This window comes from Ascidia mentula, chromosome 7 (assembly GCF_947561715.1).
Source record: "Ascidia mentula chromosome 7, kaAscMent1.1, whole genome shotgun sequence".
NCBI classification, from domain to species: domain Eukaryota; kingdom Metazoa; phylum Chordata; class Ascidiacea; order Phlebobranchia; family Ascidiidae; genus Ascidia; species Ascidia mentula.
In genome coordinates this window covers 10,725,133-10,748,741 of record NC_138572.1, presented here as the reverse complement: position 1 = coordinate 10,748,741, position 23,609 = coordinate 10,725,133, and the positions used below count along the sequence as shown (strand labels likewise).

Here is a 23,609-nt window from a genome sequence, read left to right as displayed (position 1 = left end):
AGCATTTTTCCCCAGCTTACATGCGATGACTTTGCGTTTTTTTCTGGAAGCCGTTAGCTTACACTAATATCTTTTTCGGTATATTTTGCGGTGTTTCCTTCTTCTCCTCGTCGTGAGGTCGTTGATGGAGTTGCCAAAGGTTACCTTTGTTCTCTGGGACCGAGTCGGTTTGTTGATGTTGTGTAATATTGGCGAGTGATGAAAATGAGACTTGCTGTACAGAGTTCAACCAAGCCAGGATACACAAAACACCCTTTTCTTGATAACAACGTATTTATTTTACAAGCGTAACTTTTATACCAGAAGGACAGTTCCACCTTTATTGTGATTACACTTTGCATTAATATGTTATTTCGTATTTCGTTTTCGAACTCAAAACAGACCTTCGGGTTTCATTTAATTGAAGACTATATGCCGTAGCGCAGTGTTTCCCAAAAAATTTTGTCCGCGAAAGAAACAACGCAACAGAAAGTCAGACGATAGTAAATTTGACAAACATTTCCACGGCCGTTGTGAAAAAAAATTTGTTTTAAATATTTTTGCACAATTCTAATCCATTCCATGGCTGGTTTGTTATGTGTTTGTTTTATTTAATGAAGAAACTTAGTCGTAAAGAAAATCGAAACGCCTGTAAAATACATCCTTTTCCAACTAACGTGCATGTTTCGTTGTTTTCACCTTTTTGGAACGCTTTGGTTCCACGAAACCCACGTTGGGGGTTGAGCCGATGCCGGAAAACAAGAGCCTCATCCACGCTGGCGCAAAGACTCCTAAGATTTTTTTTGTTATCCTTGCCAATTTTCCTTATGTAAGTTTTGATTTCCATTGTATTCATTCGCATAAAGCTTATTTGATTTGGGGAAACAGCATGTTTGGAAAGCAAACACAGTAAATAAACAAGTCTTCCTAAGCTGGCAACACTATTTAACCTGACAAATTTCAATTGTTGACCTATATTCCAGCAGGCTCATTAGTGTTAAGTACTGTACTTATGCAGTGACTTAGTTTCAGTTTTAACTCATTTGACTTGAGTAAGGCAATGTGAAAATGCTGTATCCTATTTAAAAGATCAACATTAATACAAACAAAAATGTAGTTGTTTAAAAAATCCATTTGGTAAGTCACCAAAGATACTTTTTTATGCAATATAGGTCCACACAGTGTCAACGCCTTTTCCATGAACAGATTGTAAAGCAAGATTAGGAAAGGGAAATCGACAGGCAATTACTTTGGATCCAGGTTTCAGTTCCTTCACCAGCTTCTTTTCCAGATCCGGCATCTAACAATGACATACATTGGAACTAAACAGTTCTTTTACTGTGTGTTTCAATTGAAAACTAAGACACAAGCAAACATAAAATGGCACTGTTTTTGGTTTTCAGTGATCATGCAACTTTAATCCAACACTTACCAACTGGTCGACTCCAAAAATAACAACATTACTGAATTGAGAATAATCAACTTTCCACAAATCCTTTCTTCTAAATTTGGCTTGTTGTGAAACTCCATGTCTAAGAGCCTGAATCTTAAAAAAAAGAAAAATTAAAAGTTACAAAAAAGTTTAAAATTAAAATTTATTTTTTAAAATTCATCGCTTTTTTTGGTAAAACCTCTGAAAACAACTTGCCAAACATTTCATGCACAAAGTTATTGAAACAAAAAAAGCAATTAACCTTGCTGTAGAACACAAGCCAACTATTAAGTTCATATCCCACTGCATGAAATCCAACCTTTGCAGCTTTGATCACCTAAAGAGTCACAACAGTTTAGGAAATGCATTGTTATATGCCTGGCCTATTCTATTCATTTTAGGGGTAGTGCTTAAATAAGTAGTGCACTTTCATTGTAACAATCAAATCATGTTTTTGCACACAAAAAAACAACTACGCAGATAAACAATATACAAAAAAATAAAATGGCATGAGCACCGATAAAACCATAAAGGCAATCAAGTAAGATAGCCTACCACACGTCCATCTCCACTTCCAATATCAACAACATTTTTTCCATGTTTTGCTGGGTGCCTCAAAGCAGCGACAACATTTCTTAGCTGTGTGTCAGTGGCAGGAACATAAGGCAAACAAATCTGAACAATGACGGGGGTTATGTTTAAGAACCTAATCATCACTAAAGCCAGAACATCATAATGCCAGTGTTAATTTTACACAAACCTGTTTGTTCTATTTCACTTTCTTTTATCATCGAATTCAAAAATATATTTCCATACCTTCCTAAGAGCTGGGGCAATGAAAGATCCACAGACAACAATCAGACCAGCTGTGGCAGTCGTTACCACTCCCAACACTGCTAATCCGCCATTTGACTTTGGTTTTGGTAGTATTTCGTCCGATTTTGATGAAGGTTCCTGCATGTAACTTTCTAAAATGCGTATTTAAACAAATTCACACAGAGATAAACACTTTCTTCTGTCACATTTTAGTCTACATGAGGGAAACCCCCTGGTAATTACTAAATTTACTCATGCGTAAAAGAATTAATTTTGGACAGAAAACCGCAAATACCAGAAAGTAGAGATGTTTTGTAAATTTAATTCTACCTCAATCGCATAACAGAAACCCTGTGATATTTTTCCGTTTCATATCAGTTTGAGTAGAAAATACAACAATCACATTCGTGTTAGGCCTACTTGTTGTTGTCTGTCTTGTTACATTAGGCTGTTTACTAAATTATTTAATGCTGTTTTGTGTTTTAATAAATTAGTGGTAAATGTCCACAATTATGTCAAAAATTATTGAAGTTGAAGTATTGTCTGGTGTGGATGAAAATGTGTTTGAAACTTATTCAAAATCAAGAAAGCCAATTGTAATCAAAGGCAATGACATTGGACCTTGTGTTGAAAAGTGGACTGTGCAATATTTGTGTGAGAAAATGGAAGGGAAAGAAGCTACTGTACATGTTTGTCAAGACACTGCCATGAACTTTATTGACAAAAACTTTGTTTACAAAAAGTTACCCTTTTCTATGCTTGTGCAAAGGGCGTCAGAAGAGGTTCATGCAGAGTATTTTTTGTCATCAAAAGAGTTTTATTATTTTCGTTCATTAGGTACAGATGTTAGAAAACGGCCATCAAATATTGAAGAACAATATCCTTCTCTGAGGCAAGACATACAGTTACCTGATTTTTTTCCAAAAGAAAGATTTTTTTCCAGTGTGATGCGCATTGCATCTGCTGGAATGCAACTATGGACACACTATGATGTCATGGATAATTTTCTAATTCAAGTTGGTGGTCGCAAAAGAGTGGTTTTATTTCCGCCATCTGATGCACTCAATTTGTATCTTGTAGGTGATAAATCTGCTATCACTAATATTGATAACCCTGACTTTGCAAAATACCCACAATTTGCAAATGTGACCAGATACGAATGCACACTGGAGCCCGGTGACATTTTATTTATTCCTGCTTTGTGGTTTCATAATGTAGTTGCACTGGAGTTTGGAGTTGCAGTGAATGTGTTTTGGAAGCACTTGGATGAAAAACTTTATGACGCTAAGGATGTTTATGGAAACAAAGACTTGGTTCCTGCTGCTCGTAGTCTGGACATGGTTAACAGAGCTTTAAAAGTTCTTACTGAATTGCCAGAATCATACAGAGATTTTTATGCCCGGAAACTAATTGCCCATATTGAAGGAAAGGCTTTATCATATAGTTAGCATGTTTTACTGCCAAGAACTATTTTTATTGGAACTGGGTGAATTTTATTAAATTTTGTTTTATAAAATTAATGGAGAAATAGTTGTGCATTTTGGGTCACTTTATATATGTTTATAAAGTTGAGACACTACAAGCCTATTCTTGTGCCTAATTATTTGTTAATTTATTAAGATTGTGAGAAACACCTTGTGAGAAACATTAACATAAATAGGTAATGGAATCGGTAAATGGCCTTTATGAGTCTTGGTTTCAGTCATTTTCTGAGATAAATTTGCAAAACAAGATAACTGGAGACTGCATAATTGATTGGTCAGTTGACCACAACATTGCGATTGCCACAAGCGGAAAAATAGTTGTTTGCAATACAGCTCAACTGGGAAAAGCATCTGGTATTGATTATGATATTTCCACATTGCCAATACCCCAGGATGAATCTGAAGTTGAGATGTTAAACAAGCTGAATGATTACGGACATTTAACTTTACAATCCTCCAATATTTTATCCCAACCAGATTTTGAAATATACCAGGTAGGATTTTTGTGCCATGAGCATGTTTAACAATGGATGTTGTTTGAAAGCTAAGTCACTTTTTATTTTTGAAATAAATTCGGTCAAGTTAAGTTTGTGTATTTCTTCATTATTTTTATCGAATTTAGTATTTACTGAATTGAAAACAGTAACTGTACCTAAATTATTAACCATGACAATTTTGTTCTTTTTTTAATTTAGCTTCAACTTGATCCAAAGTTTACTACAAAGAAACAAGGTGCAAGCAATGGCTTTAGAAAATTGGAATTTCACCACCAACCTTCAGCACAAAAGTCAATTCTGGCAGCAACAACCTCAAACCAAAAGTAAGAGTGATTCTTTTTAGGTGTGATAAACAGAATGTAACAAAAAATAGTCATATAGATGCCAACTTATCTGTGTAAACAATGTAGGAAATATTGTTGTTTTTTTAAATTTTGTTTGTTTTACAAATATAGTTGGTTTTTATTTGGTTTAGGCTTCTGGTTTTCTGTAATGTTCCAACCGATCTTTGTGGAAAATGGCAGCTTGTTATTGACCTGTCGACCTTTTTGAAAGACTATTTTGAGTCACATAATAACATTTTATGTGAACATTTGAAACAAACTGAAGTTACAGCGCAAGAAAAAAGATGTTCGTCAGCTATTTCCTCATTTACATGGAGCAGTAATTTTCAGAATATCTGTTACCTTGTTGCTGTGACAGAAAATGGCTTATTAATAGTTTGGAAAATGAAGCTTCCATTTAAAGATTTGGATGATTCTTTGCTGGTGCACATTTCAAACCTGGAGCGTGGAAATATTTGTGACTTGTCTTTTTATAAACCAGTCGAGAGTGATCCTGTCAGATTGCACTTAACTCTCTCCAATTATCAAGGCTTGGTCTTTTGTATTGAATTCTCTATTGGTCCTGATGATAATTTTGTCAAATTAAAAACTCATGACCTGTGGACTGAAAAAGACAATTTACCCTGCAAGTAAGTTTTCCTGTCATCAGTTGGATAAGTTATGTTTGCTATTAAATTCTATATTAATACAATATGAAAACATTTGAAGGTACTTTTTAAGGTTTTTAAAGTGCAGAGAATTTGGAATATTTTTATCGTGTATAAAATCAGGGCGTTTTACTCACAATAAACTTTCGTTTCACAAACTCACATGTGCACACAAACGTATGAAACACGCTTAAATAAAATCATAATATTGTGGAAGGTGATTTAAAATATTTCTTTTATAGAAATCTCCGGTGGTTATCATCAGGTGATGCCAACACAAGTTTAATTCTTGGAACTAAAACCTGTCATTTATTAGCATGGAAGCTAAATGAAAATATGGAAATTTTGGGAGAATGCATCCAGGTCAATACCTTATTTTAAATTTTGTATAGTTTACATATTTGTTGACAGTAAATGCAAATAATAAATGTTTTCCTAACAATCAGGGTCCAACAAAAAAAGATTTTTACTTTTAGACCAGTGATGACTCAACAATTATAGATATTACTACATGCAAAAAAAACCTTCAAAAATTCTATCTTTGCAATGAGAGTGGAAATGTTGTTGAATGTAAAATTGAATATGATCCAACATTAAACATCATTCCAAATGAAACTATATGCATGCCAGGTATTTGTTTGAGAATTTATCATATATTTTGTGTGTTAAAATCGTAAATTGTGTAGATGAAGGATGTTACCGAAACTTTTCGCCTGTTACATATCATGGCCTATCTCTGTCACCCAATGATGCATTTCTAGCTATTGTTAAATCTTTTCCAAAAGTGTGTAGAAGTGTTCAAGTGGACAATACAGCAATGCTGTCCATGCGTCGTCTTATGGCAGTTGATCAGGTACAATGTTCTTATTATTTTGTTCATACATCAATTGTTTTTATACGTTCAGTGTTTGATGCATTTTTTTAATTTATAACATTTAAATAAAACGTTTGAAAAAGCGAATGGTAAACAACAGTTTTGTTTAGACTTTTGAGTTTCTTGTTTTACCAAAACTTTAGTTCATGCTAATAAATAGATAAATTTTATGAATCAAAACAAATTCCAAAGAATGCAAAGTCATAAATTGGGTATTTCTTTTTGGTATGCTGGTATTTTCAGTAGTTACTGTATCTGCTTTAAATCAGGCATCAAATCTACTTGTTCAATCTACCAACATTGCTTCAAATGAAAATGTCTTTCACTGCTTGGATTTAATTGAAATTGTCAGACAACACTACTTCATGACACAAGAATTTCCTCCGGCTCTAAAACAGTTTCTTCTGTCACCTCCAAGTGAAACAGATAGTGGTAGAACTTTATGCCTCAGGTACAACTTTATCTTAGGTGCATAAATGCAGACTTTATTTTATGAAATAATGTTTAAAATGGCTAAATTGTATTTACATATTGCAAATTTTGTAGGTGGTATTTATTGAAAATAAAACAGCAACACCTCAATACCAAAAATGGAAATATTGCCCAAATTGAAGATTTGTGTTTTGTTGAACTTCTTCTAACCTTAAGACAAATGGTAGAAGTTGTAAAGGTAAAACCATAAAATAAGTACTTATATAATTGATTTAAATGTTGTTTACTGATGTTGAATAACTTTAAATGGGCTTGCACTCTCTTAACATGCATGAGTTTGGCCATGAAATGGGTTACAAATTTGATGTACTTGATTTTGTCAAAATGTAACCAAATATATTTTTGATGAAAATAAAGCAAATGATTGAATCTTAGAATTTGTAATTAAAAACAAATGTTGGATTTTATATGTTTGAAAATTCCCTTGTATAATTTTTATTTATTATTTCTATGTATCAATTGCAGTGCTGGATGAATGCAGACAAAGAGATTTCCAAACAAGCCTGTCAAATTATAGCAGTAGTGGATTGGCTTGAAACACACAATAATTTATTGACTGAGGAGCAGAGATCAGTTATCAACCAAGCCAAGCATTCTGAAAAATTTTCTAAAATGCCAAGATATCTCACTTGTTATTTTACTTCTCAACGTATCACAATATCTGGTAATGCAAGGGAAGGAATGACGTCAGATGGATCCCGGTAAACACATGTTCTTTTTTTCAAAAATGACAAATGTGTTTAATTTCACAATAATTTTGTTGCTCTTGGTAACAAAAAAATTGAAAGTTAAACCATGTAATAAGCCATATATAAAGCAAAAAATGTTACAATTTGCAAAAAAACATTGTTTTTTAAAATATTGTAACACGATTTTATTGTTGCAAACCTTGGTGAAGAGTTTAATAATCACATCCAACATTTTGCAGTTGGCCTTTGTGTTCATTAACTTTCAACGTTCTTCAAACACCAAATAAGAGACTTTGTCGGCTATCAGGGCTTTTTGCTGACAAAGTTGTCGGCTCAAGTTGGACTGACACTCTGCTGGAGTCGCCATGCATTTTTTCACAAGCTCCTTTTACTTAATCGGCGTTTTCTAATCACAAGCAAGAAATTGTGTCTGCTTGGTTTTAATAAACTATTTTCCATCAGTTTTAGCGTCTTGTTTGCTGACTGTTATTGACGTTCCCTAAAAAAATTTTTTTGAAAACAAGAGGTTGAAAATAAAATCCCCAACTTTACTGAACAGTTTACAGTACTGCAAAAATTTGGTTCGATATTTTTGTCTGGGCTACATTTTTGTTAACTTCTTAATTGACACAAGAGATTAACAAACGCACTGCTTTAATTGTTTTTACCAAATAGTTCTGGTTTTTTTGGACTCTTTATGTAGTAGGTATATCAGGCTACCTGTTATCCATTTGTCCCATTGTTAACCACTTCAAAATATTGACAAATGCATGAACTCGACAAACTATAGCCTTCATCGCTTATATACGTGAGCATCTTCTATACTCCAAACCAGCACCATCTCAAGCACTGGCGAACTTCAGACCGCATATCAGTATTTCGATTAAAAAAGTTTCGCCCGCGGGGAACGCCCGTCTTGTACTTTGTCATAGAGAAACTCAGTGATGTCACAAGGCAACCGGTGAGGTCAAATTTATGGTTGAATGAGCAGGGAGTCACGTGCTGTTGGCATAGCGATTTTTAGCGTGTTTGGTGCAGTTTTAGTGCATTTTTCGCCCTTCTCATTCAGCGAGTCATTTGGTGCTGGGTGCTGTGAAAAAGATAGTTAAAAAAGCACCAAAATGCAAGTGTTCATTGCTCGCAATTGAATCACGGAAGTTTGTGATTTTATGCTAGCCCCGCCTCTTGTCTACGCATTCAGGTCAAAAATGGTTACAGGATAGTTGCCTAAAGTGCCCCCAGGAGGCATTTCGCCCCCTGGTCGTACATTATTTTAGCTGAATAGGCTATAAAAATTTTAAATTGGTTTTGCGATAAACTGAATCACAAAAACCTCATCCAATTTGCAATTTAATGTTGGCCCTAACCCTTTTCTACGCAATGGCAAAAAAATTGTCACAGGAAATTCTATGGGACATAAGATATTCCTGCAGGCTCTTCAGGTCCTTGCTGTGTCTCGTCCGATGCAGCTGCAATCTTTTTTTTTCTCTTTAAATTGTACAAGTGGATCTTCATGGGTCACCGACCACAGGAATTGTTGTTGGCAAACAAACAAATCACTCAGTTAGGTATTAATGCTGATAGCCTTCAAAACTAGATTTTGGGGATTTGATACTGACATGGTACAAGAACAAGGTTAAGGGTACTATAAAACAATGGCGTATCGTAGCTACCTGATAAACAGGATGTTTTTTTGGTTCACGAAGGCGTTATTGGGTCAAGTTGCGCAGGAGGCTGCTATCGGTTGCAATTGCGTATGTATGGTGCTTGTGCAATGCTGCAATAAAGGCATGACGTCACGATATATAAGGTTCGCATGAGTTACTGTTACACATGCCTATATTGATCTGACACAGTTCATAAAATTATTGTTATTTTTTTTCGCGACAGTACATGCCCGAACCTGCTGCACAGGACACAGTTTTGAGAAATCTGGTATGGATCATCGATATAATTTTGATGGTGTTTACCATGTACCTTCGGTTAGTCGAATTTATTTGGCCAAATCAGCGATTTTGACGAAGATTCATTTTCAGCCGAATAATTTGTTTTGATTGGCCAAAAGCAACCTTACCAACAATAATATTAACTGGAATAATGACGTGTGGACCTTATGTATATTTTTTAATACCGTGATAGTAGGCTATATTCGGGCAAAACTTGTCTTTTCCGCGTTATTGCGTATCACACAATGTTACAAACTGCGCTGAAACTAATGGCCAAGACAAACTTGAAACCCAAAAAACTACGATAATAATTCAACAACTATCCTTTTGTAGCACGATTGTTTGTCTTGCAGTAAAACTTCTAACAAAAACATAGCGTACGCGTTTTCGTGATGTCAAAAATGATTCAGTCCAATTTATTCGGCAAAACTGCTGAATATTCGGTATCGGTCCTAACCGAATTTAGACGATTCGATACACCACTATTGTTACTGCAGCGTACAAGTAGGATTCCCTATGTCACTGCTGTGCTAAAGCTAAAGTCTGTTTGCGTGTTCTTGCTGATATAGACTACTGAATTAAAAGCTCCGTGAACAGACTTCTTTATTAATGGAAACACACGATTGCAAATACCAGGTGGCTTAAGTTTAACTAGTTTCAAGCGCGTTTAACACGTGACTGAATTGCAGCGAATTTAACTATTAAAAGAACATGCGAACGTTTACAGCGCGATGGCAAGAATAACGACAGGGCCGAGAGAATACGAGCGACTGAGAGCAGGCAAGACTAGCCTAGACTGGGCTATAGACTGAAGAAGTTGAAGGATTACGAAATGAGCGTTTTATAACAAAGTGTCAGAAAAAATGTGTTGTCCAGCAGGATGCCAGAAAGCCTGTGGGAGCTCCTGCAGGAAAGCTTAACACCGTCTGCAGTCTTCGGTCCGTATGTGTTCCAAATGTGTACAGAATTAAGTAGGGAAACATGCGTGTTGCTACATTACAGCGAGAAATGACTTGTATGTGCTTTCTTTCCCTGTTTCTAGTTCATGTCAGTGATCTGACTTCATTAACTATGACGTAACAAGGCACTTAATTACCGTGATTGGTTAGAAAGCCAAAAACGTAACAATGCGTGTGATGTCATTAGGGTCGCAATCTTGTGCTGACCACGTTTTACAGTTTCTTTCTGTGCTGTAAGCAGCAGTTTCAGTTGTCGCAGTTCATAGTTGATCCAATTTAGTTTTGGAAATGTTTTGTTCTAACATTAGTGTTTTATGTGTAGCTATAAAAACATGAAAGTTTAATCAATTGAAATGTTAAAACGTCTTAGTCCTTTAAAAGTGCCTGTAATTCAGTCCTGGACTCCTAACAAGTTGGTACGTAATTGAATGTGAAATTGTGTTAGTTAAATGTCGTGATAATATTTGTGTATGAGTTAAGAGGTGTTGACTTTCTTAATGTAACATATTTCTTTGTGTAAGTTTATTGGCCATATTGAATGTGCGTATTATTGCCGATTGTGACACGTTTCTGTTCGTTTAACAGAGAACCAATGGTGTTGTGCAAGCGAAGAGGAATTTGTATCCGAAAAGGCAGGCGGTGTTGCGTTCAAAACAAATTAGGAAACCCCCTAGTGCGTGCGGCGGTCGGTGCAGGTCCAGGCCGCACAGATTTGAGTAAATTACGGCCGCTACAGCTATGTTTTTACGACCCTACCATTTGGACTATGATCCTACGGCAGATGGACAGTATATCCTCTACAACACCGCACGGCGGTTTTTTAACTATGTGTTATGCTGACATGTCTCTTGCCCCGCACAGTGGAAGCTTTCATGACGTCATAATAATAATTTCAGTGATCCTATATCGTGCAACATAAGCGGTGTTAGTTTCTCGTTCATTATATTAGTCTTCACTTTTCAACTATCTATTTGGGCAATAAAGGCGCCCAACTGGCCTTTGTTTGTCATGGTGACGCCATTATAAAAAGAGGAAGTAAAGTTACTAATTGTTTGTTCTGCTTGGTCTTGGTGACATAGAGTTTTGCTTTTTTAACGTTTAATAGTGAATTCTATTCAGACAATGTAGTATTTTTCCCTAAATAAATGTAATTTATGAATATATTTGTTTTTTGATGTATTTGCTGTAGAAAATTACATATTATATAACCTACATTGCACTTAATTTTGACATGGTAGATTTCTCAACCTATTGGACGTTACCATAACCGTACCAGTACCAGAAAGTGCTAAAAAATTGCCTGTTTCAAAGAATTATGAGGAAGATATCATGAATTCTCTGAAAGACCCAATGCGCCAAAGACTGTTTCATGATACAACGGACCACTTCGGATTGCATCTGCACACAAGAAATCAGGGTATTGGTTTTGAGGAAGTAAAAAACTGCTTTAAACACCATGAAAATCACACAACAGTGAAAGAAATTAGGCAACCTTCAACCAACTTGTATCAAACTGAAAGGAAACTTTCTGTGGAAGCATTTGTTGACATGGAAGATGAAATCAAATTTTCAACAGCTGATATGACAACTGTTAGTTCAAGTGCATTGCATTTTCCCGGTATAATGACCTACCCTCGTAGACTTTTATCTGACTGGTTCACTAGTCCAGTCCAACGTTTTGCCTATATAACAATGGTTGATGGAACATGTAAAAGCATATCAGAAATAACATACATTTTGCAGCTTAGAAATATGGTAAAGTTTTCTAAACCGAATAACTATGAAGATTGCAAAACTACCACTGCTAGTTTGTCACCTTACATGCTTCAGGTAGAAGCAAGCACAATAAACTGCACTTTAGAAAGGACTATTAATAGCAAGGCTATATATGAAGATAATAATGAGAACTCTAATCCAGGTAGACATTTGCGAATTAATGATGATCCACATGAGAACTTGAAACAATTTCTCAATCGGCTTGGATATTTGTACTTCCAAATTCTGTTAATATTTTTTTCTGCCGTGAAATTTTTATTTCCAAGTTTGAAGTGGAATCTAAATGCAAGTGGACAGTCCAATACTTCGGAATACACTAGAGTTTTCCAATCTGTAACTGAACAGAGAACATTTCAGGAAACAAATACTGATGTAAAGACGAGTTCCCCTACACCTGCCTTATATGAAAAAGGTAAGTTAGTAGCTATAATTGGAAAGTCAATTGTTTTTGCAGTGTTTCATGGAAATTATCTTGTGTTTCAGTATTAACCCACCAACAACAAGTAGAGAGGGTAGCTGATACACAATCAGATCCTTTCACACCTCGAGCTGGGTGTAAGTTTGTTTAAAATTGTTTAGTTGTTTATAATGGTTGTATGTTGGTACTATTTTGTTGCCAGAATGCGATTTTGTGCTTATAATGTAAAAGTATGTATTAAATTTACTGTTTAACGTTATTTGTTGTCACAATCTCTCAAAGTGCTTTGTTTACTTGACAGCAAGCAAAAGGCCAGAAGATCTATGCCGGGAAATCTACCGAATTACCACCTTTGAGACTTTTCCCCAAGACATTAGAATAAACCCAAGTGTATATGCAAAAGCGGGATTCTATTACCTTGGAACGAATGACTTGGTCAAATGCTTTGCATGTGAAAACATCATTGACAACTTGACCCCTCTAATTGACCCATTCTTACTTCGCTATCACAAGTAATGTATTGCTACATATTATGAGGAACTGAAATTCATTATGCTATGTAATTTGCATCACTTCCTAATATAAAAGCATTGCTCATTGTTCATCCAATTTTGCACAATATAATGTTGCAACATGATTGGTAGCCAAAGCCACATATTGGTATGTCTGTTGTACAAACATGCACCAATGCTTGTGATTCTTATTTTTTTTTAAATGTGAACATACCTTTTTTGCTTCAGAAAATTCTTGCGAATTTGCCCGCCAAACTGGTGACTGTGGCAATGTACCATTTTTTAAGTGGTTTTTATTTCACAAAGGATTGTTTTTAATTGCGAATATACCTTTTATGCTTCAGAAACTCTTGCAAATTTGCTCGCCAAACTGATGACTGTGGCAATGTCCCATTTAACACAACTTCTCGGGTAAAGACTGACTTGACTTTTTTAATATTTTTGTTATTTTACGCAGGTTTTTTCTTTTGAAAGCAGGTTTGTTGTTAAAATTTTAACTGAACATGTTTGTGATCTCAAGGTTGGAGCTGGTCAATCTACATCTATGCAAAGACGGCCTGCTGGCGAACTTTTGTTGTCAAGAGGGCCCACAAGCTCTTCACAACCCAACAATCCAAATGTTTCACAATCACCGATTCCAACGAATTTTAACCGGTAATTATGTTGCAACCAAAAATCATGATATACAAAGTCTTAGGTTTCAGGAAATTTAAGCTCTAATTATTTTTTCTGAAAAGCATTAAATATTTAAGTGTTTGGACCAAAATTGGACAGAATTTTAACATTGTTTTTATCAATAATATTTAAAGTTCATCTTCTGGTGCAACTCGCAACGCCACATACCAAACAGCACAGCCCACGTCCCAGATTTCTCCTTCGGCTTCCCTCCATCCACCCTACCCTCCACCATCATACCAAAGCCAGTTTCCTGTGATGCGAGAGCTGGCTTCCATTGTTGACCCAAATCATGAGCGTTTCATAAGAACTCTTTCATTAAACAAAGAAGCAGATAGATTTCAAAGTTTCACATCTTTATGGTCCACTACTAATAGCCCTTCGCCTCGCTCCATGGCAAGAGCAGGGTGGTTCTACCTTGGCAACTTGGATCGTACTCAGTGCTTTGTATGTGGTCAAGTCTTGAGAAACTGGAGAAGATCTGATGATCCAGCGGAGGAGCATCAACGACATTTTCCAGGATGCACCATGGCACAAGGAAACGATCCACACAATGTTCGAGATCGCACAGAAACTCAGGTGTTGTGTTGAATAAAAAGATTTTTTGCAAATAATTGGCTTGGAAAATGGTCTTTTAAATTGTTCCAGGATGTTGTTGTTATGATACAGTTGTTTTGTAATGGTACAAGTAGATTTTTACCCAGTTTATACTTTTAGACACAGAGACCTGTCAGAAGAACAAACCTGTCCGAACAGGAGAGGATGGATCTCCGAGACATGTTTCCCTGCAGTCATCCAGCTAATCAAAATATGAGATCTCATCAGAACAGAGCGGCTACTTTCAGAAACTGGCCTTACACCCGAGCAACTCCTAACATGATTGCGGAAGCGGGATTCTACTCATTAGGTGCATATTTAAAAATTTTATTTTCAACTGTTGTTGAACTAATGAAATTAGTAAATATAATTTTTATCTAAATGCTGAATTTGTTGTAGTCTAATAACTTGACACCATTTATAGGACTGAAGTGTTTCATTTTACATGAGTCGTTTTTTTGCAATCAGTGTCCATATTATTTTTTTTTGCAATCAGTGTCAAAAGTGGCTATTCTGTGTACTTTTGTTTTCATATAGCTTTACTTGAAAATTATGTAGATTTAGAATTTGGTATGCAAACAAACCCAGATCCAATATTCCATGATTCTAAAAAGTTTGACAAAACTTTACATTTTTTACCCCAACAGGAGATGGTGACCGTGTAAAATGCTTCTACTGCAACGGTGGACTTCAAAACTGGAAACTGAACGACGACCCTTGGGAGGAACATGCAAAGTGGTATCCAACATGTGAATATATCCTCCAACATCGAGGTCCAGAATATATTCACTCAGTTGTTACTCGATATCCTGATCTCGCTCGGCCAGTGCTTCGAGCACCAGGCCAAGATGTTCCTCCATCTCAACTACAGTATGTACTTATGTCAAACTTCCATTTAAATAAACTTTTGATCGTTTGTTCTGACCTAAACGTTGCCTGCAACTTCTGGGTTATTTACCCTCAACCAGCTTTTGTCCATAAATGTTTACCAAATAATGCTTAGCTTCTAGTACTATTTGTTTCACTTGTTTGTGGTTTGTAAACTTAGCTTTTTCCAGACATTGTAACAATGAAAACAGCAATTTAACTATGCTAAAGAAATGAATACAGAATGTGGCAAGTGTTTATGTTCAGCAATTTGTAAATATTTAGGTGTTTCTTTAGCCAAACTGTGCAGTCAAATCATTCTCAAATTAAAAGTTAACTTTAAATGTAAATGTTATGGAAAGCATGTTTACAGAACAGTTGAAAGTGGTCCAGAGTGGATAGATGAACCTGTACATGAAAACAACCCGAATGCTGAGGAAGATTTGAAAAAGAAACTTTTAACTGAAGCAATGCAATCAGATGTTGCAAAAACTGTAATAGGTATATATTGTAAATAACTTGTGCTTCATAAAGTTCAAAGCTTTTCTTAGTAAATCGTTTTTAAGGAATCTTTTAGTATGATTTTCCCTAAAATCTTCATTTTTTTAACAAATATAATGTTACTACTTGATTTCGTATGCTAATGCTAACTAAAATAATCACATTGTAATAAGTGACATGCTATTTTACTGTTATAAGTGCCAATAATTAGCGAAAATATGTCAATATTGCACCACTGGGCAAATGTTTCACACCTGTCTGTTTTATTTCTGAATCAATACTTGCCTATGGCACACTTTAAATATTGTGTACTCAGCTTGGTTTTTCCTAAATGCTCTCACAATGCACTTCATTTTGGAGTTGTTTATTCATGGCAAACAACAATAGTGTGGTTTGCAACCGTGCATAGTATAATTGTGGTGATATAATGCCACAAAGTGTAGCTAATGATTGACATTCATTCCACCAAACTTTACTGTTCCACCTTTTTATAGAAACCATGTACAATATATGTACATTGCTTATGTTCTCTTTGCAAAAAAGAAGGTTTTTGGCAATTTGTGTGGATATATTAAATTTGCAAATGAAGCTTGCAACCTTTTTTGTTATTTCAATGTAAATGTTAAACTTTGTCACAGGAATGGGATTTGATGAGTCAATTGTACACAAGTTAATGCAAGATAACATAGAACAAAATGGTGCAGCTTACCAAAGTGCAAGTGCACTTTTTGATGCTGTCTTCGAATATCAAAGGTATGTTCTATTCTATTCCCCAAAACCCTATTCAGTCCCAAAATGTTCCAATGTAACTAAATGTGCCATGGGGCTGTGAATGCCTTTGTCTATACAAAAAGAATTTGGCTTTATTATGGCAAGTTCCAAAATGGGTTTAATGAGCTATTTTGCTACATTTGGTCAAATGGTATCGTTTCGAAATTCACCAAATCCCATAGGGTTTCTATTACAAAACATAAAAGGTCCCTGAGGTTTTAAGCAAAACTGATGAATATAGCAGTTAAGACTTAGGTGGTTCCTTCCCAACTTAAATAACCAAGGTTTTTGTTGACGCAAAATTGTTGGGAAACACTGCTTTATTCTGATATATATTTTAGCACTCTGGAAATGGAAGAAACTCCACCTGCTCCTGCTCAGGAATTGCCCCATGCCGGAGCATCCACATCTCGGGAGTCACGCGTGGAGAGTCCAGTGGAAGAACTCTACGAGTCCGGTGGAATCGATTTTGGTAGTTCTGAATATTCTCCGTCAATTACATCAGGAGTTCAAGAAAGCCTTCACCCATCTGTCAACGAAATTCCGGTACGTTGCCTAGAAACTAACAACAACTTTTAGCTAGGTAGGCTTTTCCCATTCTTTTGCAATCACCGTAACGATTTTCCATTTATAACTTTGTTAACAACGATTTTAAAGTAATCCTTCTTATGGTTGTGGCTGAGCTAGGCTTGAATAAAATGTGGAATTGAAGTCCGTTGGTCCGTGCTACAGTAGCCAATGTCAAAACGTTTGTTGTGGAGTGTTTTTCTGTGAGGTGTTTTACCCAGAGTCAGTCCCCACAAGCGTATAGTTCCTTTGCCCTTCAAGTTAATGTTACAGCGTGGGTACGCGAGCAGGAAATGTCGCAATGTTTGTTTGAATGACGTTGTATAGTTGTGTATTAAGGACAGGCCTTTATGTTAATATTTTTCTTCTTTATTATTTACAATTTAAATACAATTAGAAATACTTTCTGTATAAATGTAAATCCTGGCCAATATTGTTTTTAAAGCTAGTGCTTTGTGTGTATATTTCCATTACGGAATACAGTGATCGTCAGGGCAGCATCTGTCGTCCATAGTTAAAATCTCTTTGAAGTCATTTATATATATATATATATATATATATTATTGTAATAGGGCGACCGACAGCCTTCCAGTTTTTATTTGAATCTAGTTCTGTGCATTACTGTTATTTTTATCAAGTTTTCGTACAAAACAACATTAAACTGTGGTAGTTTCTACGCCTCCAGACAAGTAGGCTATCGCTAAATATACTAAAAAGTTTACGAAAATTTTCGCAAAAATCACTTTTTTAAATATTTAAATATCAGATTTCAAACCCAAAGGGTCAACGAAAATTTTGATGAATTGAAAGAAACCGCGGGCGAAAACGTTAGGAAACGCTTGCTCTAACTACAACTCGGCACATGGGAAGTTCAGACATAATTGTCCAGGTTGAAATCACAATTAAACGAGTTAAGCGTTAGGATAAAATTCACAATCAAACCCACAGTACAAAAAAAACCTTCAAAAAGGATTGAATGCGAACTAATATGCTGTTTTTTTCGATGTATTGAAGTGAACTACGTTTGACACAAGGAATTTGTATATTGGGAGTTATTTTGTATACTCTATCATAGAGTAGTCCCTAATCAAACAGTAACATTCTCGTGTTATTTGCTTCAGGCCTATGTGTTTTTGCTCTTTTTCGTTGTGTTTTTTTACAGACACTGAAGATGCTTTACAGCGAAATATATTTGTCTTACATATAGGCGTCGATTTTTCAACGTTTTGTAAAATATTAAGGGTGACTTTTCAAGGTTTTAGAAACACGCAAAAATATTTCGTCGGTCGTATCGCCCTAAACATAGGCAAACGACGCAAATTCCGTTTCGTGTCACTTTGTTTTTGCACCGAACCATGTTTTTGTAGCACCAAGTTTTAAACACTTTAATTACGGACACCCTTACTAAAAGCGGTGCATTTTTATTTCACTCAGTCTATTGCAAATTTAGTAATTATGATCTGACAAACAAATCTATTATGCAACAATGCCGATTCTTACCATTAAGCTACAACAACTGGTGCGCTGCGTAACAATCCACGAGACGCTTGTGTTTGTCATGATTGTGACGGTCATTTACAGGTCTTTTGAAACTACTAGCTTAACGCATGCATGTGGTTTTTCTGAGAATAAATTTTAATTTAAACGAAATCCAGGGGTGACAATATATACGTTGTCACCCCTGTTTGTTTCTGAGGGATGACATATCACCCCAGTCACCCCTAAATCGACTCCTATGGTCTCATATGATAATCAATAGATTTTATCTCAGAAATCATATTTTCCCGTAAATGTGTTTATTTGCTACAGGATGAATCTCCGCACAACAGTTTCTTCGGCAACTCGATAAGCGCCTCAAACAATGCCCTGCTAAACCCTCTCTCGCCACACAGTGGACGCATGAATCCAAACCAGCAAAGACACCACTCGGGTCCTCCGCGCGTAAGAACTAGAACCAAACTTGGAAATGACCTTTGTTCTTTCACAGCATAACAAAAAAGGGGTTTTAAATCTCAGGCGTCGCATTTGGACCAGCCAACATCAAGTAGATCGGCATCTATGCCTGAACCACGTGATGTACGAAGGAAAGTTAATCCTGAGGAACTGAAGAAAACACTCGAACAACTTGAAGATCAGAAACTTTGCAAGGTTTGTTGTTAAAGACAACAGCAATCCGACTGTGTTGTTTATGTTGACCGATGGGTCTATTTTGTACGTAAAACTGTCCAGTAAAGTTGCAGACAACCACGTCCAGCATTATTTTTTCTTCATAAAAGCATAAATAGTAATTTCGCCTAGAAGCATCGTCAGTTTCTGCTTGTAAAGAAAAAAACGAAAACGAAAGACAACGTAGAGTCTGGAACACAATTGACAACTAGTCAGACTAAATAGAGGGGACAAAAACGATAAACTTGTCAGCAACAAAGACCAATAATGAAGAAACTAATAAAAAATGCTGCTAAGCGAATAAATATTTGTGGTAAATAAATAAATATTAGATGAACCTAACAGTGATCGTCTGTCACCATCTTGAATTTTCTGGTTTAAACAAATAATAGAAGCGTTTTGTTAAAGTATGGATGGCAATTTATTCACATTCATGTTTAAATATTTTGTTGTTTTTGCGTTAACTCAGGTGTGTTTGGACCGTGAAGCAGACGTTGTATTTATTCCCTGTGGCCACATTTGCTGTTGCATGGAATGCACGAGGGCTCTTAGGGCTTGTCCTATGTGCAGGGTTCGTATTGAGAGGGCTGTGAGAACCTACACCAGTTGAACTGGTCAATTGTTGTTTACATTTAAGATTTCGTGAGCAGTGTTACGAGCTAATCTATGTACAAACAGAAAATATATTTATCTCTGTATATTTAGAATTACCAATTGATTTTTGTAAAATTCGAATTGTATTTTTATTTTTGAAAGAACATTTGTCCATGTTTGACTTTCATTCTCATATATAGTTTGAATATGGGCTTGGTGAATTACAATCTACGAGTGTGCTTTTGTTCGGCACGAAAATGCACCGTTTTACTTAGCAATGGAAATAAAGTTTAGCACATCACTGGTGCTTTGAAAGTTTTGGTTAATTTTTGGAAACATTGTAGGAACCTATATGCCAATTAAACCAAAGAATTCGTGTTTTTAAGGCAATTATTCAGCAACTAACCTTGGTGGAGAGATGGTCCTTGCATTGAACCACAATAGATGTGATACTTAAAACGATTCATTTTTTCTGCAAATCAAATAACATTTTTTTTTTTTTACCCCAAATAATGTCCACCAGGGAGGGTTCAAATCCCCCAGGGGTCAAAAATGCACCAGTCAGACTGCGTAAATGACGGATCTTAAACTGCACGAAACTGGCTCAAATTCGCATGCATATGTGCTCACTCAACCATAAAATTAACCCCTGCATCACTAGTTGCTTTGTGGCAGAGAACTTGTTTTGATAGAAATACATGCATCAAATCTCGACCACCGTTCTTACTACATGAAGACCTACGCTAAATTACAACGTGTATTAGATTCTTTTTTCAAGATCGCTTGTTTATTAATTTTGAGTCCATGCAAATTAAAAGAAAACGTCCAAAGAAAATGTAACAGTAAAACTACCATTCAGTATCGCACGACACAATGCACACTTCTATCTTAAAGCCTTCGCAATGGAAGCAAATGTCCTCGGTTTGTTTCCACCCTCGTTTATTCTACTTCCGTCCTTCTTACGTGGGTCAACACCCGTTTTCGATGGAGAAATTCTGTCTGGTGTACGAATCCCACCACGCCTTTTTACTCTTTCAATGGATCGAAGTACGTTGTCTATTCTCCCTATTAGCGTGAAAACTTGTCATGTGAGAAAAATTAGTAGTTATTCGTCCACAGGTTTTGTATTATATCAGCATATATAATAAAGTTTACAAAATCACTGTAGGATATTGTCGCAGGGCATTCTGGAAAAATGTCTTAAGGCCGCATATCAGTATTAAATCCCAAAAATCTAGTTTTGAAGGCTATCACCATTAATACCCATACTGAGTGATTTGCTTTTTTGCCAACAACAATTCCTGTGGTCAGTGACCCATGAAGATCTACTGGTACTATTCATAGAGAAAAAAAATTGATTGCAGCTGCATCCGCCAAAACACAGCAAGGATCTGAGGAGCCTCCAGGAGGATCTTTTGTCCTATAGGATAGCAAAAACAGTCCCAGGGGGCAACCAAAGCAACTTTCCTGTGACAATTTTTTTTGCCATTGCGTAGAAAAGGGTTAGGGCCAACATTAAATTGCAAATTGGATGAGGTTTTTGTGATTCATTTTTTCGCAAAACCATCTTACATTTTTTTGCAGCCAATTTAGCTAAAATAATGACTAATCGGGGGCCTAAAAGACCCCTAGGTGGTGCTTTAAGCAACTATCTTGCAACTAATTTTCACCTTACTGCGTAGCCAAGAGGCGGGCCTAACATAAAATCACAAATTAAGGTATACTTCTGTGATTCAATTTTGAGCTACATCCCCTTGAACATTTTGGTGGTTTTTCAATTAAACTTTTCACAGCACCCTGCACCAAACGTCTGACTGACTGAGAAGAGCAAAAAATGCACTAAAACTGCACTAAACACGCTGAAAATCGCCCTGGCTACACCACGTGACTTCTTGCTCATTCAACCAGAAAATTGACCCCAACGCATCACCGGTTGCCTTGTGACGGAACTGAGACTATCTATGACGCAGGAGTACAAGACGGGCATTCCCCGCGGGCAAAACTATTTTAATATAATTACTGATATGCGGTCTTAAGGCCGCATCTCTCAATTAAATCCTAAAAATTGAGTTTTAGAAGTCATTTGTTATTGTGCACCTGGTTACAGTTTCTCTTATTTGCCAAAAACAATTGCCGGGTCTGATGACTCATGAAGGGGGACTACTATTGCTGAACAGAAAAAAAATTGATTGCAGCTGCATTAAGACAGCACATTGGGGGGTTTTGCAAAGGCTAACTGCTAAATTGTCAGTCCTAGGGGGTGTACAAACAGCCCCGGTGGGGCCCCAAGACAATTACAAGACATCTAATTCTTCATGAATTGTGTAGAGGAGGGTTGGTGGCTTCACTTAATCGCAAATGGAGGTAACTTTCTGTGATTCATTTTTTCACAAAACAAACCTACACTTTTTTCTGCTTTTTTGACCAAAATAATGGCCAACAGAGGGTCAAAATGCCCCCGGGGGAGCAGTTTAAGCAGTTATTTCGATTATAAATTTGGCCACAATTCCTTGCCAAGGGTCCGCACTGACAGAAAATCACAAATTGAACATACTTTCTGTGATTCATTTTTTCACAAAATCAACCTCAATATTTGGGTAGTTTTTCAGCTACATGTACAACAGCACCCTCTACCAATTTACTGCCTGACTAATAGCCCTGAAAACCAAAGTAAAACTGCCCCAAACACGCTGAAAATCGCCCTGGCAACAGCCTGTTCATCTGCGCTCATTCAACCAAAACACTGGCGCCCATGCATGACCCATTGCATTGTTACACATAATTTTACACTGTTACGCAGGACAGAGTTCGAGAAGGGCAATTCCCAACCGGGAAAGTCTTTTCCATAGAAATACAGAGATGCGGCCTTAACCTGCAGAACGCTAACTGCAAATTAATCAAGATTTTTTCGCCGACAAAACCCAAATACTAAACTTACTTGTATATTCGACAGGCGTATTTAAAACCAAGGGAAGAGCTTCTTTTATAATTCCTCCGCTTGTTCCTGAATGCATCAGTCAATGCTACAGTTAATTTATACGTTTGGCGGAATTACCTACATAAAGTGTTCCAAAATTTTGAAGCATTACTAGGAAATTTACGTTTAACTTGGCTCAGCATGTAAACTCCTCTGTCGTGCACGAAATTTCGAACTTTCAGCGACGGGTCGCGATTGCAAACTTCAGCAGGCATTGCACCATCGTCCAGCAGGTCAAGGCAAACTGTAATTTAAAGCATATTCGTCTTTACAACAAACAAACGTGGGTATTTTTAATGGTTATCAAACCAAACAAAAAGCAAGACTGAAAGAGAATGCCTGTGGCTAAAACAGCCCCAAAATAAGTCGTAATCAACAAGAAATTGTATTTTATCCAAAAACCTACGACTCCAAAAACCTTCGACAATGGAAAATCTAAACTACTATACATCTACTGCTGACTATATTATACGTCCTTTATTACGCACCTATCAGAGAAAGTTTCAGGCGACTTCCTTTTGTAGGAGATCTAACTCGTTCTACGTTGCTTGGAACGATACAAGTGTCGCTGGATATATTTCCCCCTTCCTCAATATATTTTTCGCTTAAAATTGCAGTTGCGAAATGATTTTTCCTTGTCCGAAACATAAAAATTAAAACTACCTACCTCAGAAATAGCATGAAATGCCGAATTGCGCAGTCTGTGTTTACCAGAATTTTTTTGTCTAAAAAACAACAAACAACTATAGGCTACTGGTCTGGTTTCACCAGACTTTAATTTGTTTATTGGGTAAAGGACACCGTGGAATAATTTGCTCGGCATTAAGATATACAAGCAGTAAAGTGAACAGGCTTAGCTTGATAATAAATCAAAACACTTTTTACAAATTACAAGCATATTCAAGACTTACTGGCGTATTTAACGGTTATAAACGTTGCATCAATCTGTGGTACGTCGTCGTGAAGTAAATCAAAGTTTGACTGTTTGGCAAACCTATCTGCTGCTTTTAGTGACCTTATCATTTTTCT

General features: G+C 36.3%; 5 protein-coding genes across 5 annotated transcripts; 3 read left to right on the top strand and 2 right to left on the bottom strand.

Annotated features, from left to right (window-relative positions):
- Positions 1-206: 206 nt before the first annotated feature.
- On the bottom strand, positions 207-2,420 carry LOC145908473 (ATP synthase subunit C lysine N-methyltransferase-like). Its single transcript, XM_082995765.1, has 5 exons — positions 2,228-2,420; positions 1,967-2,086; positions 1,674-1,748; positions 1,412-1,525; positions 207-1,279 (listed from the first exon to the last, which is right to left on the bottom strand). Exons 1-5 carry the CDS (start codon positions 2,369-2,371, stop codon positions 1,139-1,141), a joined length of 594 nt encoding a protein of 197 aa, XP_082851891.1. The 5' UTR covers positions 2,372-2,420; the 3' UTR covers positions 207-1,138.
- Positions 2,421-2,708: 288 nt separating this feature from the next.
- LOC145908169 (tRNA wybutosine-synthesizing protein 5-like) lies at positions 2,709-3,703 on the top strand. Its single transcript, XM_082995371.1, has one exon. It carries the CDS (start codon positions 2,728-2,730, stop codon positions 3,673-3,675), a length of 948 nt encoding a protein of 315 aa, XP_082851497.1. The 5' UTR covers positions 2,709-2,727; the 3' UTR covers positions 3,676-3,703.
- Positions 3,704-3,716: 13 nt separating this feature from the next.
- LOC145908167 (uncharacterized) lies at positions 3,717-7,785 on the top strand. Its single transcript, XM_082995370.1, has 10 exons — positions 3,717-4,205; positions 4,407-4,531; positions 4,684-5,181; positions 5,442-5,562; positions 5,676-5,829; positions 5,886-6,052; positions 6,343-6,524; positions 6,620-6,743; positions 7,031-7,266; positions 7,494-7,785. Exons 1-10 carry the CDS (start codon positions 3,891-3,893, stop codon positions 7,648-7,650), a joined length of 2,079 nt encoding a protein of 692 aa, XP_082851496.1. The 5' UTR covers positions 3,717-3,890; the 3' UTR covers positions 7,651-7,785.
- A 3,567-nt stretch (positions 7,786-11,352) lies between these two features.
- LOC145908166 (baculoviral IAP repeat-containing protein 3-like) lies at positions 11,353-19,904 on the top strand. Its single transcript, XM_082995369.1, has 14 exons — positions 11,353-12,347; positions 12,419-12,490; positions 12,655-12,865; positions 13,210-13,276; positions 13,386-13,519; positions 13,675-14,119; positions 14,258-14,447; positions 14,785-15,007; positions 15,378-15,505; positions 16,144-16,258; positions 16,618-16,822; positions 18,653-18,784; positions 18,860-18,991; positions 19,479-19,904. Exons 1-14 carry the CDS (start codon positions 11,489-11,491, stop codon positions 19,617-19,619), a joined length of 3,054 nt encoding a protein of 1,017 aa, XP_082851495.1. The 5' UTR covers positions 11,353-11,488; the 3' UTR covers positions 19,620-19,904.
- Positions 19,905-20,486: 582 nt separating this feature from the next.
- Positions 20,487-23,603, bottom strand: LOC145909559 (uncharacterized). The gene is made up of 6 exons (XM_082996940.1): positions 23,492-23,603; positions 23,248-23,305; positions 23,069-23,184; positions 22,705-22,824; positions 22,542-22,607; positions 20,487-20,668 (listed from the first exon to the last, which is right to left on the bottom strand). Exons 1-6 carry the CDS (start codon positions 23,601-23,603, stop codon positions 20,487-20,489), a joined length of 654 nt encoding a protein of 217 aa, XP_082853066.1.
- Between the last annotated feature and the right edge of the window lie 6 nt (positions 23,604-23,609).